Here is an 18,640-nt window from a genome sequence, read left to right on the forward strand (position 1 = left end):
GGGATAGGGTGCCCGTACATTGTGTTCGAATGTACAGACATAGGTTTATATAAATGGAAATTGTATAATTTTCCTCGCAGTAACTTACATCCCAAAGCTTTCTATGTGGTTATATCAGGAAGGGAGAAAAATAACTGAGGGCACATTCATTTAACTTAGTTAATAGACATAGCAAATAGGATGTATGATCATGAATGACCTTCAGCTGTGTATAGTGCTTGTGTACTCTGAGTTTTTTTATTCACTATATCAAAGGCTGAAGCTCCTTTTAACTGTACCATATCATGAGCAGAGGGAGAGAAACATCGGAGTAGTGGTGTTTTTCAGCACCATGGACAGCCCCGGGATGCCCCTTCATTTGTGTCTGCAGTTATATTTGGAGCTTTTATGTCAAGCATTGGCCATCACCAGGCTGATTTTCACTACAGGGTCTCAAAGAGCCAGCCAAAGCCCACTCATTATTAATGTCAATCAATTTTCCAAATAGCAAAATTACCAAGGTTCATTTTGAATCTAGTTGCCCACGGCAGTGAAGCCAGACTCCTTTCAATTACATTAATGAACGTTTTTGAACTGCTCGAGGTGGCCTCAGCCTGGACAAGCCACATTTGGCTGGGGGTAATGATACTTTATTTCTCCAGCAGGGCCAGCTGAATGGTGCTGAACCTGAGGCACACAAATAATAATTTTAATAGAAGGACTAAAAAGCCCTGTCATATTGCTTAAAATTGTGTATTTTTTGTGTGTCTCTACCATAAAGAGAATCAAAGTGTAGAATGTTGCATTGTTGCAAATTCTTAAGAAGCTGTTCAGTGTCACAGTTGCCACTGTATAATTAGGATATTGTAAAGCAAGTGCAACAGGGTCATGCTTACAATCTTCTCCATGGTTTGCTAACATCCTTAACAGGACTTGTAGGCAATATGTGGGATAAGCATTTGTTAAGTTTTAATTTCACCATGGCGGGACAGTGGGAAAAAATTTGATATATAGAGGCACAAAAAATGTGTAATTGGAGAAAACTACAGCCCAGGGACTAGATGAAGACCACATATTTTTCTGTTTTCTTTCAAATTTGGCCCTTGCCAAAGTCAATCCATTAAATGCAGTTACAGCATATTCTGTGCATCGGTAAATGGTTATAGGTTTGCAAACACTGTGAAAAGCATAATTCTTTGTGTTCCCTCACAGGATTGTAAGTCAAGGACAATGCTTCTAAAACTTAAATGAAGCTTTGGTGAGGTGGGAGTCATAAGTAGCCTTCCCTCAGGCAGTTGTTAGCTTTTACTCCCAGTCTTTCCTATATGACAGACTATATTTCCATTGCTAAAAATGGATTTGGAGATATTGCACATCATTACATGCATGCATTCATGTGCTTCAGGGAATGCATAGGCTATTCTTACCATATGACATGGGCTCTTGCTCATGCAATATGTCATTGCAAATTCAGTGGTTCCTGTACTGTCATAATACATAATACATAAAACAGTGGGAATGCTCCACACGAACATATACAGCAAATTTACATCCTAAATATACAAGTCAGAGAATAAGTGGGAATATAGGATCTCATTAGGTGGTCTTTCCTCAAAGTAGTGAGAGCAATGAAAGAAAACCTATTATGAACATGTATGTGTGGGGGAGTCTCTGGATTTTAGAAGTTTCTTTTTTTTGCCTTTATTGGACAGAGACAGCTGCAGAAAGAGACAGGAAATGTGGGAGAGAGAAAGAGGGGATGACATGCAGCATAGGGCCCCAGGCCACCGCAGTAGCAACTCAGCCTTAATGATACGCGTTCTGCCAGGTGAGCTACCGGAGTGCCCTGGAGTCTCTAGTTCTATGCATGAGTAGAGGAGATCAAAGAATTAAAAAAAAAATAGAGAGAGAAAAAGAGAGACAGAATGGCAGACTAATGCCTGGCCTGCTGACTGACTGATGTTGAGACAAATGATCCTGGCTGATGACAGGTTTCTGAGCTAATCCAGGAGCACTGGACACCATTACTCATTCAGCCACTGAGTGTGACAAGTGCAAATGGGTGAAAAGGTATGTGAGCTTCAAGGTAGTGTTGTATACTATGTGTAGTATGTTTAAACATCAAATCAAGAATGTATTACAGATAAATTGTTATATTTCAATATTTGTACAGCAAACCACTTTGTTGAGAAAGAGAAGTTTGGTTACTGTCAGACTGCAAAGGAAGGAAGACCTGTATCCTATGTGCGTGTGTGTAGTTGGCTGTATGGCGATTAAAAGGAGATTATCAGGTGCACATTGTTCTGACAGGTGTGAAGGGAGTCAGAGGGAGGTGTGAGACAAAATAAAGGATCGAGCAGGAAAGGAAATGTCAGATTTCTTCCCACCTCTTCTCCCACCCTCTCCTTTGTCTTGGTGCTCTCCTTTCATCCTCTGTCTCCTCGTCCGATCTTCAACCCTGTTTTTACTTCATATGCCCCTGATCGCCTCTCTTGCTCACAGACTCTCCTATTTTCTCCACCGTTGTCGTACTGTAAATTCCTGTCTGTCTCCCATCTTGTGTTTCAGAGGTGACAGTGGAATCTGTGGCACGCTGCCTTCCTGCCGACAGGTCTGGCTTCGGGAGGCGACAGTATTATTTCAGACGTGTTAATGAGCCACAGTATCTATTAGTGTGTCAGTCAAGGTGATGAAACTGCTTATGAGCAGTCATTGTTTCCAGGCACAAGGCACAATATAGCATTTGTAATCACTAAAAGTCTTATCCCCATTGTTTTCCCTCACCGGTGTTGTTTTGTTTCAGTTTAGTAAAAGCTTGCATTGGCCTGCCTTTGACTCTGAGCTTTGGATTCAAATCATTTTTAAGTCAAGGTTACTGCCAGCGGACTTAATAAGGCTGCCATAATTTCAAGTCAAAATTTGTAAATCAAATGTAATGTCTCAGATCCCATTGGACTAAACGCGATGAAGCTTGAGAGGGATGATGCATCTTGACACTGTGATTGGCCCAAGAAGTGTCTGCATTGATATAGAATGACATGCTTCACAGCAATTTGGCAGTAATAGCACATTCAAGATCCAGCTTCTTATTTTCACAACATCAAATTCACGTGCACACAGATTTTTTTTCTCAAATGATATGTTCTGCTTATCCATGAAGTTAGACATTCCTAATTGCAATTCAGACGTTGCGCTCCTATAGAGACAGTATAGTGGGTCAAGGATCAAATAACACCACGGCGGGCTCCGCTGTCTGTCTGTTTGATCTGTCTACATTTCTCTTTCCTGTCTCCTGTCTGTCTGCTTTTCCCACGTTTCCCTCTTTCTGCCTTCCTAACGTCCAAATAAAGAAAACAGTATGAAAAAGACCATGGGGAAGGAAGTTTACTATATTCTGTGGCAGGGTAAACGTTGGAATAATTTCTACCTTTCTTTCCTGATTTCTCTGACTGTGGGGATCAAGATGTCTGACTTTGTATGCAGATGGTTTCTCCTGCATGTCTTCAAACCCAGGACCTAATCTAGGTCAACCACATCACTGCTTCCCAGCTGCCTGACTGAGTTGTGTGCATATACAGTATGTGTGCGTGTGTGTGTGGTTGTGTGTGCATATGTGTGTTTCTGTAGATCTGTATGTACTGCATGTGTCATTGCTCCAGGCTACAACAACAACAGAATCAAATTTTTAAATATATTTGCTTTTTCTCCATTGAATATTCAGTTTTGCTATAGAGGACTTCCAAATAAGTGCTGTACTTAGATTAATACAGTAGAGTATATCATAGAAATGCTACAGTAGCAATAGCTGGAGGTATTGATTGAAATAATCAATGTTGCTGTCTCTGTTGACTGCTTGCACTGGGGGTTTTGAAAGCAAGCAAAACAGGCCTAAGGCATCAGATCACAGTTATCTGTGACCAGCCTCCTGAATCACTGAAACTGCTGGAGCCATGAGCCACACCCACAACCAGTCTCACTCTGGTAGCGCCTCTTCTGGGGTTATCTGAGCTCATTCATTTCTCCAAGGAAATGTAAATTGAACAAACTAACAATAGGCATTTTCATGATGTGCATATGGACATTCACACTTTTATTCATTTTAACACATTTATAATCTCTGGGACTCTGGGACTACATAAGCATCAGATGCTTCAGAGCCGCAAAATTACTATTTGGATACTTTTGTAGATTGACGCAAATGTGTATGTATGCATGACATGATTTACATTTTTGCAGAATTTTTAAATGTGTGTGTACACATTTGTTAGTGAATATGTGTACCGTGCCAGAAATCAATCATCATCAATTAATGTGCCTACACAAATACGGAAATGATATGTGATAGTAATTCCACTATTCCACCACTGTTTTAGGTCTACTAAATGGAGCCATGAGAATTTACCTTCTTTCATTTGTGACTGATACTCACACTAATATGTTTGCTGTTAATGATAATATTAATAATAATAATTAATAATCTGTGTGTATTCAGTATAAAATAAACTCACACTTTTTAGAATAAAGCCTGCATACTGTAAAACATTTTAAGTTAATGGAATAATTAGTTTAAAGTCTGTTTAAATAACGGTTTAATCATACTTAGAAACACAGTCAGATTTGATTTCCATTTCCATTTTGTCTGCAGAGTCAGTTGATCACTTGACACAAAGGACAAATACATCATGCAATGCTGCTCACAGTCACTAATGTGCATGGGTGTAGGGACTGAATGTGATAGCAACTGTAGCAGACCGTTATGCAATTTAATAAATTTATGAGAATTGATACCCAATTATGAATTTTAATATTCATAAAATCAACATTTTCCTCGTTTCAGGGCACCACCAGAGTTGTTATAATCCTAGAGTCTCCGGACCTCTAGGTAGTTTAATAATTATACAATTATTACTAGTGAGCAGTTCGCTCAATTATCTTAAATCAATCAGTCAGTCTCATATCTAAAGGGTCAATTCTCTTGGCAGGAACTAGAAATAGGCAACACACACAGCTCTTGATTATATTACAGTGAATTTATTCTCTAACTAAGGTGATAAAAAGATGGTTGGATACAGGGAACATAAACATTTGCTGAACAATGAGCCTGGAGGTTCGGTTGTGGGAAACATTTGACTCATACGGCATAGAAGAGCTAATGAAAGTCAACTAATGCTATGATTTTAAGCTTTAAAATGGACATCTGATCACAGAACGTGTGTTAAGTCTTACTGCTTGTCGACTGCTTTTGGCCTGTTGCACGGGTCCCACGCTAGCTGCCCGATCCTGGCTTTTTGCTAGGGATTCTCCGGGGTTCTCCGTGTCTGATTGAAAACGCCTCCTCCGTCTGGCAATTCGGCTATTTTCAGGTTTCCTTCGTTGTAGCTAGCGAGACCACGTGGCTTGGTCTGACCTCGGTGAAGTTGGCTCGACGAAAAAGGCTTAAAATGGAACTTGGTCGTTCCTGAATTAGTCCAGTGTAACTTAACCGACTGATAATTTTAACAAACAAAAGAAATAAAGAAATTAAAAACAAACTGAAGGGCAGATCGATGTCGCGGCACTTCAGGTGTGTAGCTTCAGGCGAACAAAAGGCCTGTCTCGCTGGCCGAGTCTGGGCGTTGCCTGGCAAGGCACGCCAAAGCGTGCGGTAGCGTTCAGCGAGCATTGCAGAGTGGAAGAGAGCCAACAGCGAAGAGAAGAGAGCGAAGAGAAGAGAGCGAAGCGAGGTCGCGTGTCGCTCTTTTGTTGCCTGGGGCGTGGTTCCCCAGGGGGCGTCTCAGGTTTCCCAAGGGACTGCCTTTCTAAACTTCATGTCTAAAAAGAAATCTATTTGCACGTCTTATAATCAAATATTTTCCACAATCGAACCTCAATGGTCGAACGGTTGTACTGTTCTAAGCATTTGGTAACAGGAAACAGTTGTCACATTATTGGTCAGGATATTTATACATTTAACAGCATTTCCAACGAGGGCATGTAATACTTATTTCACTCTAATTAAACTTAATTAAATGCTTTGAGTCTTTGGAGACTGCAGTCTTTTTACATTGAAAGTTCGGCTGTCCTGGATTATGTCACACTTAGGTGAGACAAGGAGTATCCCTTTGATGGGATAATAAACATAGAGCAAAGTCAGTTGCCACGGAAACATGTGTGGGGGGGGCAGTTTTGATAGGCTGTTCAGGGAAATGCCAATGGCTGGTTCGTGTCCCTTTGTCAGTTTTACAGTCAGGCCCCGCGTTATCAGCTTCGGAATCAAAATGGTGCCAGTTTTATGGTCGGGCTAGCACTTAGAGAAAGCAACTTTGACCCCTCCCCTTCTTCTCTGGGGAGGAGAAAGGAATTTAGAGTAGCTCCAAGTTTATTCAATATAAAATGCACAAATCCACAACGTTGTTCACTACACAACTTTCATTATGGTTTCCGATGTTTTCATTAATATGAAAAGAAACATGCACAACTTAGTTTAATATATATTAAAGACACACCAAATTTCTAAATAAATGTTTTCTTCAAACTACAAAATAGGGATGTCTGGAGAGTTTTAACTCTCCGCAGTACATTCATCCAACTCATCATTTCAGGTCAAAATGTAATGTCAGGCGAACAGATGTTTGTAGGTTGGAAAGGGATATGAAAATAAAAAAACATGACACGCTCCATTCCAGCAATCATTTATCAATGAGGATTAATGATGGACATTGTCTGACAGGAGATGGGCTGTTTGACAGCTGTGTGGAATGAAATCTAAAATACAGTACCATAACTTTGAGGACAAAGATGCTGAGAAGGATCCTTAAACTTAAATTTCCTTTGACACACTGTTTTGTAATATCTTTGAACTCTTACCACAGGAAATGTTTGAACCACTTTGTACAGCTCCAGGAATTAGTGTCACACTAAATATAGCATTTATTTTGTTAATGCTACTTCAAAAATCCCTGAAATGGTCATCAGATATGGAGAGAATGTTGAAATGTATTAAATTCGACTTATTGCAACTGTTTTAGTTGTTTTCAAGATAATATAGCACCTATTTTTGATTGTGGGTGTTTATGCATATTAAAAAGTGTTTACATGCTTGTCTGCAGAGGCATACATGTTAGTTGTGGTTTGCATGTTTATGTGTGTGTGCATTTGTCTACATGCATGCATCTCGGCCTTGCTCCATCTCTTAGCAGCGCTAACTGAATTATGCATTATTCAGAGTTTAATATTTGACGTTACATGGAGGTAAATTGAAGCTATCAATCATCCAAGACATTCATATGTGGCAGACGTTGGGAATAATTTTTGAAAGGCAGTCTTTGGAAATCAGGAGTGATTGGCTGGGGAAATTGGGTGTGGAAATTATAATTATTATTTCTTCATTTTTCAAGCTTTGCCTCATTCTGATGACATTAGCATTATTAGCCTTATGTTAGGGATAATTATTCTTTGAGCACTTGAGGATGCTGGTGCAGTGCACACAGCTCATGAGTTATATATTCAAAACTGAGAAAGTCAGACGTTTCCATCAAGTCTAATTTACATGTCCCTCATTTTGAAAAAAACAGGTGACCACTAAATCCATTTCATGTGGAACAATATATTTGATAGTCATAAAATTATACTTAAAATTCTAATTAAATGACCAAATTGGCATGAGTCCATTTTAAAAAACCATAATGGTTCATAGTAAAAGATAGACTGCACCAGTGGAATATGTCATTAACAGCTGTGTGCCTGTACCTGTGTGCAAGTGTGTGTGTGTGTGTGTGTGCGTGCATGCACTCAAATGTGCGTGTCCTTCCTTGAATGCTTGCAGGGTCAAGAGACTTCCTATCAGTACCCATCATTTTCAGAGTGTCTTCGCGTGATAAAAAATGAATAGCCACGTCACACTGAGCCATTTTTTAAACATTTGTCTTTGAAATGTGATACAGAGTGTTAGCTACTCTGAAGCCTATGTAACAATGTCAAAGAAAATACTGACTGTATCTAGTGTACAACAGGGATTTTTGGTGTGTGTGTTTCTTAATAAAGCTGGTCCACAGAAAATAAAATTCCTACACCAGTACTGAACACTGAACTGGAACTGGTTTCGAATTTATTAAAAACGGATAGCTTTTTTACACTTCTTGATGCCTGGAATGGAAGATATGACAGCTGCACTTCAGTTGGCTATTATGCACACACACAATTACAAAGTGTTAACGATATGGCCGACCAAAGCCAGTGTGGCCAAGACACAAAAGTCCTCAGTGATACAGTAAACTTTAAACACTGTGCAAGAGGGGAAGTCCTGAGAATCACCTAACAGTATTACTTTTGTATGACATGATAGAAAATACTGTATGTATACTTTCCTTCATTTTATATTTTACCAAAAACAATCACAAAACTAAAAGAGTGCACTCAGCAGAGAACCGATGTACGCCAGGTGTGTGTGGGGGCATGTGGGTGGGGAAGAGGGAGTGCAGGGCATTCTGTGTGTATGTATGCATGAGAGTGGTGGAATGAAAGAGAAGAAGCTTTGTTTGTATAGAATAATGTAGTACAGTGTACATTCTCCAATATATAAATGTATGCAACATTTAAATAAACAGTTTTAATATAGTTTAGTCTTCGTTTTGAATAGTCTAATGGTATTGTAACCAAGTTAGGGTTTGCCTAACTAATAAACTTAACAATGAAACAGTAATAAGTCTAAACTGAATTTGACATTCTTATTCATTTACAACATTTTGTTTTTCCCTCCCAAACAAAGAAGAATTCATTCTCATTCATTTGTCCCTCCTGATACCCTTACAGTCAAGATGAATGTAAATATAACAAAAACGGGGATTTGTTCATCTCATATCAAACCTAACTTTAGTGGATCATAACGTATGGAATTAATTTGCAGAATCTCCTGTTCAAGAGGAGACCAAGCTTTTCTATGGATGTCAGATTTTAAGCCACGAAAAAGGCAAAATGTGGCCTGCAACAGATTTAGGTCTTTTTTTTAGCCTAACCAATTGCCAGAAATGCCTTTTGCTATTTCGTCACTATAGACTGTATTGTATCACAATTTAAAATGGCAAATACTGCTGAAAAGAAAGTCTAAGCTTTACGATAAGCTCAGTCAATATTCTTTTCCAAAAACTGTGAATCAGAGCAACCACAAGACATCATTGAGCATACATGTGCACAAAAAATATTAGGCTGATGGGTCCAGTAGCATGCAAGATAAGCTGCGGACAGACACACAATCTCTCTCCCTCTCACTCACTTACTCACTGACTCACTCACTGACTCACTCACTCACTCACTCACTCACTCACTCACTCACTCACTCACTCACTCTCTCACACACACACACACACACACACACACACACACACAAAACACACGACCAAATGCATGATCCCACCCCCCCCCAGGCTTAAGCCTGGTGGAGATAATAACTAGTCATTTACGAAAAGTCACTGTCTAAAACTGCTGAAAATATCCTCTATTCTCTATTTTTCCCTCTCTTTTAAAAAAAAAAAATTTGCTACATTTCTATGTTTTTACACTAATAGCTAGCTGTAAATAATAGACATGGATGTTAAATTGACATTTTTGATTTAATTATACCTGGAACAGGGCCAATTGTCCTTAGGTGGATGTGAGTGCGACTGGTTGTCTGTCTATGTGTGGCCCTGCGATCCTGTACGCAGGATAAGCGGTTGACGATGGATGGATGGATAGAACAGGGCACTGCTAAAACTCTTTGCAAGGTACCTTGCGTTTCTGGGCTGCAGTACAATGCTTGCTTTAAGACATTGTTGCACAATGACTGGCTGAAATGACATGCCTCATATACCCAGCACAGCAGAGTTGAATTTGACAGCAGAAAATAAAAATCTGCTATCTGAAACATCAGATTTTGGTGACAGCCTCTCAGGAGTAATCCGCTCTAAAAAACTGAGAGGCGGCAGCTCCTCCTGCCTCAACAGTTTAATGCAGCCACAAGGAATGTTACATTACAAGTGAGAAGACTGACTCTGGCTTATCCTTTATTCTCACACATTAATCCTATCTTTCTGCTATCACTAGCATTCCAGCTTCTTCCTCAGATTTGAATAACTCACACCTGAATACAAAAAGTGATCACATATTGTCAGTCCAAACACTTTCTGGAAAATACAGGGAAAATATAGGGAAAATATGAAGTAGGCTATAGACAGGTTGAAGGTTGTTACACCACAGCAGAAAGAAAAAAGAACACATGATCACTATCAGGTCAATAACATGTTAAGTGTGCCCAGTGGCAGCATTATTCTTTGATGCCCAAATAGAAATGGTGGTTTAATGCTTTAAGCTGTTAATGCACTTCATACAAGACTGTGCTGAGTAGGTATTTCATTGTCATAACAGTCCCTCAGGGTATAGTACAAGACTAGGAGACAATTTTAATAATGCAATAAATGCAAATATTTTAAAAAGCATACATGACACAAGCCTGTCAGCCTAACCTTAACCTTTTAAGTTATTGCATTTAAGGCTTGCAATATTTAGATGGATTTAGTGCAGTTGTTCATTTTCAACAAATCAAACCTGGACTTCTTATGAGTCTTAGCTGTAAGATACAGCTGCTTAAAGCAATAGCCAACTTTATAATCTGTCAAGAGAGGAAATATAATGGAGCATGTAGCCTGCTGCCTGTATTGATAGTGTGTTTTGTGCTGATGAAAGATCAAGATCTTTGTCCATTTGTATGCCACATCTTCTTGCAGCACAAATAGCCTGGCAACTTTTTAGGACTCCTTTGTAGATCTACTCTGTATTCTTAACTAAATATAAGCGGATCCCTGTAGTCTATACTCAGATGGCCACAGTTGTATACCATAAGGTATACACTTTCTTGATTGTAGTTTTTGCCTTTGTTGGCAAACTCCAAATGTAGACAAGCTTCTTACCCATAGGGATATGACACCATATTTTTAGTAGATGGCGCATTTCTGTGGTTCGATTGAAGCATGTGCAGCCCAGTAATAAATTAGCGCTGGTTTGAGCAAGATGGCAGCATCTGTCTTCACTTTTCCACAGGTACTGAAAAATGTATATTTAACCACTAGGTTATATTAGCATGGATATTTATGATGTAGGACATGTTCTTTAATGTTTGAAACTTGGAACATTGTTTTGCTAACTTTCTGAGCATCACCAAGGCCACTAAGAGTAACAGTTAGGCCAAACATTATTTTCTATATAGAAGAAACAGACAATATGACTCTTTTCAGTGTCAATAACTGGTCCTTATTTTGCTCTGTATTTGGGGAATGTTAGGTGTCAGTGGTTATAATTACATTAACCAGACACAATTTTACTCAGCTTTTGAAGTTAGCTTATTGTCGTTTTCATATTATTAGCTGTTGCCACCCTGTTGTGTGACCTTAATGGCGCTGTGTGCCTGCAGGTATGAGACTGAAAATTCTGTGAACAAAGGAATGATGTTTTTAGCTAACTGCTGTAGAGTAAGTGTTAGCATGCATTGTGTTAGATGTACAGTGGGGGTAAATGTGAAGCCAAAGTGTTTATTGGGCATTGTAATTATTTGTTTTCATGTTTTTTTTCAGTAGAAGGTTTTATAATGATTTAACCAAAATAAACTTGCATGACATAATATGCGTTAAATATTTTATTATGTTAATAGCAGGTCTAAACGTAAATGAGACATATTGACAATTAATAATATTCTGATATCCCAGTAATAAAAGAGGACTGGCTTTAACTCCTGTCACACTTTTCACTGATCCACAGTGCTGTCTAGCCTGTGGATCCCTTGCTGCTGGTCAAGATATCCCCTTGGTGTGGAGAAGGTAAGACCATTTTGCCTTGTCATAATGTGGAAAAGCACAGGTGTTCTTAATAACATTAAGGAGGGCTCTGTCATATTCAAGTGTCCCAGCAAGCCAAGACAGTGTGACAGTGAGCCAGCATGCACACTTACAGGACCCTGAAACTGCCACATCAAATTCAGCCGTCATTAATTGTATTACCTACACCTGTGCTTTTCCTACTGTGACATGTCAAAATGTCTTCCGTGATAAACGCAAATTGTGTGTTAGCATACAGTAGATCTGCAGGAGGATTTAAGCTCCACCTGCAGTATTTCACATCCCCAAGGAAGCTCCTTGTTTTTGTACAGCCATCATGCATTTCTTTCCAACCTAGATTGCATTTCAAAGCCTTGTAAATATTTTAACAGTGTCATTTCATGTGAAGGGGGTGGAAGCTCGCTTTTGATTGTGCTCCTTAGAGGAGCCACACACTCAAACATGCTGAGGACAATGGCTTTGTGATCACGCAATACTTGGGATATAGCATGTGGATGGATCAGGAGATTGGACTAAAAAGAACAAAATATGAAGAAATTAGGAATTCTTCTGCATTTATTGTTTATTATGAATGCCAGCTAAAGGTAGTAGCTAAAATGATGTCTGTTTAGTGTTGAATTTTGATGCACAGATATTGTGTGGAGCCCTGGACAGCCCATTATGTTTGTGGCATGAAAATAGAGACGTACATTTTCTAAAAACTTGGAAATTAAACCATTACGATGACATTTTAAAATATTTACATTTTTTTCATACATTTTGATTGATCCAAAGAAGTGTAATATATTGTTGTGTGAATGTTCATTTTCAATTATAAATGAATTACAGAAATAATTACAAAATCCATGCATATTCACAGAAATACAGCAGATGAAACAAAGGAAATAGGAATGTATTTTGAGATTGGAACAACAGAAAGGAAATTAATAATTAATTTAAAATTGTATATACCAAGTAAAATAGACATAAACAAACCCAAAACCTTAGTTGTCCTGTAGTTTCCTTAAAATAGTAGATCAAATTCAACATTAATGATTAAACCATTGTGTTTTGCAACCAAGGGTCACAGCAAACAACAATCAAACCAATTTGATTTTAAAATGTAAAAGTTAAAAGAGAAAAAAAGGATGAAAACAGGATAAAAGGGAAGATAAGGTTAGAGGGGAATGCAGCCAAGCCAACGAGGCATAGAGTTAGACAGCTGACGGCTCATGGGGTAAAGGGAATGGACACCGCACTGAACCTCAGAGGAAGTTGTGTGCATGTACTGAATGCATATGTCTGTACATATGTGTGTGTGTGTGTGTGTGTGTGTGTGTGTGTGTGTTTATCTGAGCACGCACATGTCCCTGTAAGGTGTGTTCTGCTGGAAGGAGGCAGGTGCGGAAGCCTGTCAGGTCATGGTGTGAGCATGGGTCAGAGGTGCCCATCCTGCCAAATCCTTCGACTCGGGGTGTGAGTAACCTCTGTGTTCGCACGGGCATGCATGTGTTTTTGCCGGTGTGGAGAAGAAGTACTTTCTATAGTGAGGAGACAGTGACAACCAAGTAGACCAAATGCCCTCATTTAATAGAAATTACCACCCATACTTAAAACCTAGAAAATTTGTTGGTAAGATGTCTGTCGTTTAAGTCTTTAAACCTACCTTCCGCTACTATTTCACACTCTGTGTTCAACTACAAAACCCTCAAACAAAATTACTGTTTTTAGTGAAATCAATAGGCTGATTGGTTTATCAAATCTGTTGAACTAAATTGTACTTTACAAACAATAATCAACATGCTTTTTAGGAACTGAATTAATGTAATTTCCAGGATATGAAATATTACGGTATGTCAGTATAAACTGATCTATTGTAGTGTCTAAAATAATGCTTACTGACTATGTGCTGATACCAAATCCAATCCACTACTTATATTTAGTTAAATCTTGATTGAATATTAGGAGTGTGAGATTAAAATGTGACAAGAACTCGTCAGGTTAAAGAATTTACTACTTAATAGAAATAAAGTTCTATTTATTTGTGATTGAATGTGAATGAATTAAATCAAACATTTATTGAACATTTGTTATATTGTTATTGAGGAAAATTATATCATGATAATTAACATTATTGTTTTATTGCCCAGCCGTAAGTGTATATTTTAATATCTGTGGCTCTTAGGGTTGAGTTGTTGCTTTGCCTGAGTAGCAGATATATATGCCTGCAAATATCTACAGAGTAAGATACGGTAGTCCCGTGACTGCTTGTTTGGTTTTCTCCTTTGCAGAAGAAATTAGTAAACTTCTGAAGAAATGAGAAGTAGTACAACTTTGATGTGATGTGCAATTTTTTTTCCTGTTGGAAGTTTTTCTTATGTTGTTTACACTTTGTTCTCCAAGGGACCCTGCTAAATGCTGCGTCCTCTACTACACTGTCAAAAACAGGAGGCTTTGTCTGAGCTTATCTGAGCCAAATGACATGTCAGGCCATCAGTCCTCCTCAGTTCAACGGGAACCCTCACACAGCTCAAATCAGCCAGAATGCGCTGCAATTAAATGTGTCCCCAGTGCTGCAAAAGCCCCCACTAAGCTGAGGGTCCTGTTACATTGTACCCTGCAGGACATAACAGATCTATTTAATAGTAGCTAAGCTGTGCTTGCTGAGAAAAGCCCAGGATGAACATTGAGGTGGTGGAGTTTTGTGACTTTTCATGGCGGAAGTGTTGGTTGGATTGTTGTTGTGTTGGATTATCTCTAAAGTAGGCGATATACAGTGAGCCAATTTTGCAATTTTCTGAACATACCACCTGTCTAGACTAAGGCTGATTCGGGGAAAACATTTATATATAATATAATGTAATTTTTGCTAAAGTTTTTTTATTATTCACTGTGTAATAGATAAAACATGTCATGGAGCTTACCAACATGAGACACCATCAAAATAAAACACCCCGTGCTGACTCCCGATTGTATATCAACAATAAACACAGTTAAAACAGACACGATGAGCTAAACACGTTCTTTCAAATTGCAGTTTTGGTTTGAAAATGATTTATCGTTTAGCCCTAGTCTAGACACTAATCGCAAAAGGGTTTGTGCCTATGCATGATCACTGGCTACTTTACACAATGAATGGTTCACACTCATATGTATTGTTGTATGCAGAAGCTCAAACATTGCATTGCTGCATGGTTTGGAGTCAAATGTCTTTACTTTTAGTGATTCAGTCTTTGGCTACAAGAATGCACTTATCAAAATCACTCAAACCTTGCTTTTCTTACTGAATGTAGTTGTATTTGTTGCTTGTATTCGTCAGTTTACTGAATATTGTGAATATTTTGTCAGATATCTGATGAGCCAATGCCGTAGAGCAGGGGTTTTCAAAGTGTGAGGCGAGCCTCCCTATGGGGGCTCCAAACAGTTTCAGGGGAGGCTCAGTGAATTGAAGTGAAACAATATTACATTACTTATTGCATTAGTTATCAAAAGAGATCACATAGAATAGCCTACCTGTGTGAGGGTTTAGAGATAGAAAGTAGTTTTTGGGAACTGTTTTCCCCCCATCAGTCAGAAAATAATAAATGCCTTAGGACAGACCTTTTTAAAAACCATTTAGTGTAGTCAGATGTTATGTCAAACAGCAGTATTAGGCTATTTTGGCTCAAATGTTGAGTGTCTATGAGATCAAATAACATAATCATGATCCCATAGGTATCCAGGAATTGAGGGAAACTTGTGATGTGGTGGTGGGGCGCCGTTTCCTAAGCTTTTTCTGAAAGGAGGCCTGCAGTCTTAGACTTTGAAAACCCCTGCCATAGAGCACTCTTCCTGTTTTTCCTTTTCCCTCTATTCAGAGTTAAATAGTGTAGATTTTCAAATTTTCCTATGAATATAAAAAAACACACAACCAGTGAGTACAGACATTGTGACTTGCAAAAACAGGTGTAACTAATAACGGCTGCATTTCATTTGGTGGTGCCAGTGCAGGGGCTCTGGTATTGTGCAGGCTGACGCACTGGCATGGCTTACTGGCACAGCTAAATGGAACTAAGCCATCATTAATGTTATTAGTTACACCTGTGATTTTCCTGCCATGTGCCTATTTCAAAATACAGTAGGTTTTAGTGCTACAGGCATAACTGGATGGTTTGTGGAACCAAAACCCCAAGCCATCACTGCGCAAAACTGTTGCCAAGGAGCCACAGATTAAATTATTGATGGGGCAAATGTTTACGTAGATTCAGTCTGTTGTGGCGGTTCAGGGCTCCAGTTTATTGCCAGAGGTAGAAAACAACTGTAAGACTGCGCAAAGAAGGTGAGGAAAGTCTTTCCTCTGCCCACTGACTTGCACATTTGGCTGTCTCATTCAAGAGAAATGCGGCACTCTGCCAGCTTCTGTAATATGGGATTTGCTGGGGTTCTGGTTGCTCAGGAGCCAAACTGTGGTGACTCATCTCCACTCAGGAGGGGAGATGCCAGACACAGTAGTGGTGTTTGTCAGTGAGAGTGAAAATAACCATCTGCGGGCCTTCTCGCTAGCATCTTTTATTTACCGACACCACCCTGTCTGGCTTGCCGTCTGTCTGATGGCTGATAGACTGACTGGATGTTGATTTGCAGGCTGTCTGGAGCTTCACTGACTTTGTAAGCTGACTTGTTGGATGCTAATGGCTCACTTATCCTCTGCCTGATCAGCTCTTTTAATGACATTACTGTGAATAAATATTTGCTCTCAAAAAAACCTGCTTAAAACTGTAAACCACTAATACTAAATATGGCTGGACTTGCACTGCACAAGTGTACACATCAGTATGTGCATATAGAATGTGTTTGTTCAACCGAAGCTAGCGCAGATTTGGATGTCCACATCTATGTTAGAAGTGAAGGGCTGAAACTAGCGGCAAATTGTAAAGTAAGACACTCAATGATTAAATCCCACACTCAATCAGTTCATTATTTAGTCTTTTACTGAAGTTGGGGCAGCTGTATTGACAAAATCCTGTCCCCATGGTCTGCTCTGTCTAAAACCCACAGACCAATTTCATGATTCTCTTACTTTTTATCTCACTCTTTCTCTCTCTCCCTCTCTCTTTTCTTAGCTCAGCAGGAAAGAGACACACAGGCTTTTATTGAAGATTTAAAACAAAGCAAAAACAAATAATCAGTAAATATTTACAGAAGAAGGGTAAAATTCTAATTCATTTTACATTTCATAGCTGGCTCATTTAGAAATGTCAAATGATGCATCTGTTATCACTCACAGTGTATCCAGGCCTTATGATAAATTGCAGCAAAGAGAAAAGACAGATCTATCCATGCAGGACTGATGTTAATTTGTTAGTGTTACAGTTGCTGAGGTGGTGTTTGATGAAGGTTGAAGAAGACCCAAATGTTGTGATTTTTGTGTCTTTTTTTTTAAAGTGAATAATCATCTTTTTCAAATTAACTATTCAGCTAGAGACACATGTAATTTTCCCGTATCCTGAATGAAGTAATTAAAATCCTGATAAGTGGGGCATCACATTTTAACGAGTCTATAAGGACCCGTATTTGTGTATTGACATACTGGCAGTGACACAGGTGAGAAGTGTGACACCGTGTGTGTCTGTGTGTGTCAGACTAATTGCTTTTTAGAGTCCAAGCCACAAGTACCCAATACACAGTATTGTAGCTCAGGGTTGTTTGGCACACTGACTGACTGATATGTTTAAAGGACTGGTGATATTGGCTGATATTAACTATCATACTATCTGTCATTTTCTAATCACTGTACAAGATCCTTGCATTTTAGCATAATGTCAGAATTTCTTTGTTTCTTTATATACTACTTAAATTCAAGGCTTATCTATAAAACACTATTTCTCATAGCATATAAGGTAGCACATCATAACAGTGTCGTATTTGGTGCTCAGTATAGCAAATGCAAAATTGAGCGCTAAGGGTTTTAAAGTACCTTACCTGTGTGTCAGCTGGTGACTGTGTTGAAAGCGGACCAAATCAGCCAAACTACAATAAGTAACTCACTGTTTTCATGCAGTATCTTTGCCTCAGTTTAAAAATAAATCAGTACCATGTCATTTTTGGTGTTTTGATAAATTAATAAATTCCGTTGAATGAGAAAGGCACTGAGTGACTGTACATCAGAGAGGTAAACATTTATATTCTCCCTTTGTTAGCTACTTACACTGTACAATATTATAAACGCAACACTTTTGTTTTTGCCCCCATTCATCATGAGCTGAACTCAAAGATCTATGACTTTCTCTATGTTCACAAAAGGCCTATTTCTCTAAAATATTGTTCACAAATCTGTCAAAATCTGTGTTAGTAAGCACTTCTCCTACAAGTATAGATTGACTTTAGCTGTTGCTTTTAGCACATGATGATTCATGTAAAGAATGGACCATATGATAGAGTTGCAATCATTGAAGAGGTCACCAGTCTTACTTTATTGTTACAATATTCCCTCTCAAAAAGTAGATTTCATGAGCGGACTGCAAACTTTAAAACTGGATTGCCATTGATTTAACCAATTTTTATTTGCCCCCTTTTTTGCACTTTGCAAGCAGATTAATCATGTATCTTTTGTGTGTGTGTTTTTATTAGCAATGCCGGTGCCAGAGCAGCCTACAGAGCAGGAGAAGGGGGCCATGGTTCCCCCTGTGATGTCAGCCTCTAATGGAGACAGATCTGAGACAGAGACGACCTCCTCCATCCTCGCCTCTGTCAAAGAGCAGGTAGGAAGTCTCCCATGTACATGTGTGTTGTACATGTGCCAAACCTGAATTGTGTTTTTGATAAGAAAGGCACATTTTTGCTTTATATTGCCTCTCTTG

At 38.9% G+C, this 18,640-nt stretch overlaps 1 protein-coding gene across 2 annotated transcripts in view; it reads left to right on the forward strand.

Moving 5' to 3' along the window:
- The window catches only part of ctnnd2a (catenin (cadherin-associated protein), delta 2a), a 308,492-nt gene that overhangs the window by 22,818 nt on the left and 267,034 nt on the right, over positions 1–18,640 (forward strand). For both annotated transcript variants that reach the window (XM_038726010.1, XM_038726002.1), the window contains exon 2: positions 18,411–18,541. In XM_038726010.1, coding sequence (XP_038581938.1) covers positions 18,413–18,541 — 129 coding nt within the window. In that variant the 5' untranslated portion in view covers positions 18,411–18,412. The remainder of the gene's footprint in view (positions 1–18,410; positions 18,542–18,640) is intronic.

This window comes from Micropterus salmoides, unplaced genomic scaffold (genome assembly GCF_014851395.1).
Source record: "Micropterus salmoides isolate LMB-PRFRI ecotype aquatic unplaced genomic scaffold, ASM1485139v1 Ms_hic_scaffold_1, whole genome shotgun sequence".
Classification (NCBI taxonomy): domain Eukaryota; kingdom Metazoa; phylum Chordata; class Actinopteri; order Centrarchiformes; family Centrarchidae; genus Micropterus; species Micropterus salmoides.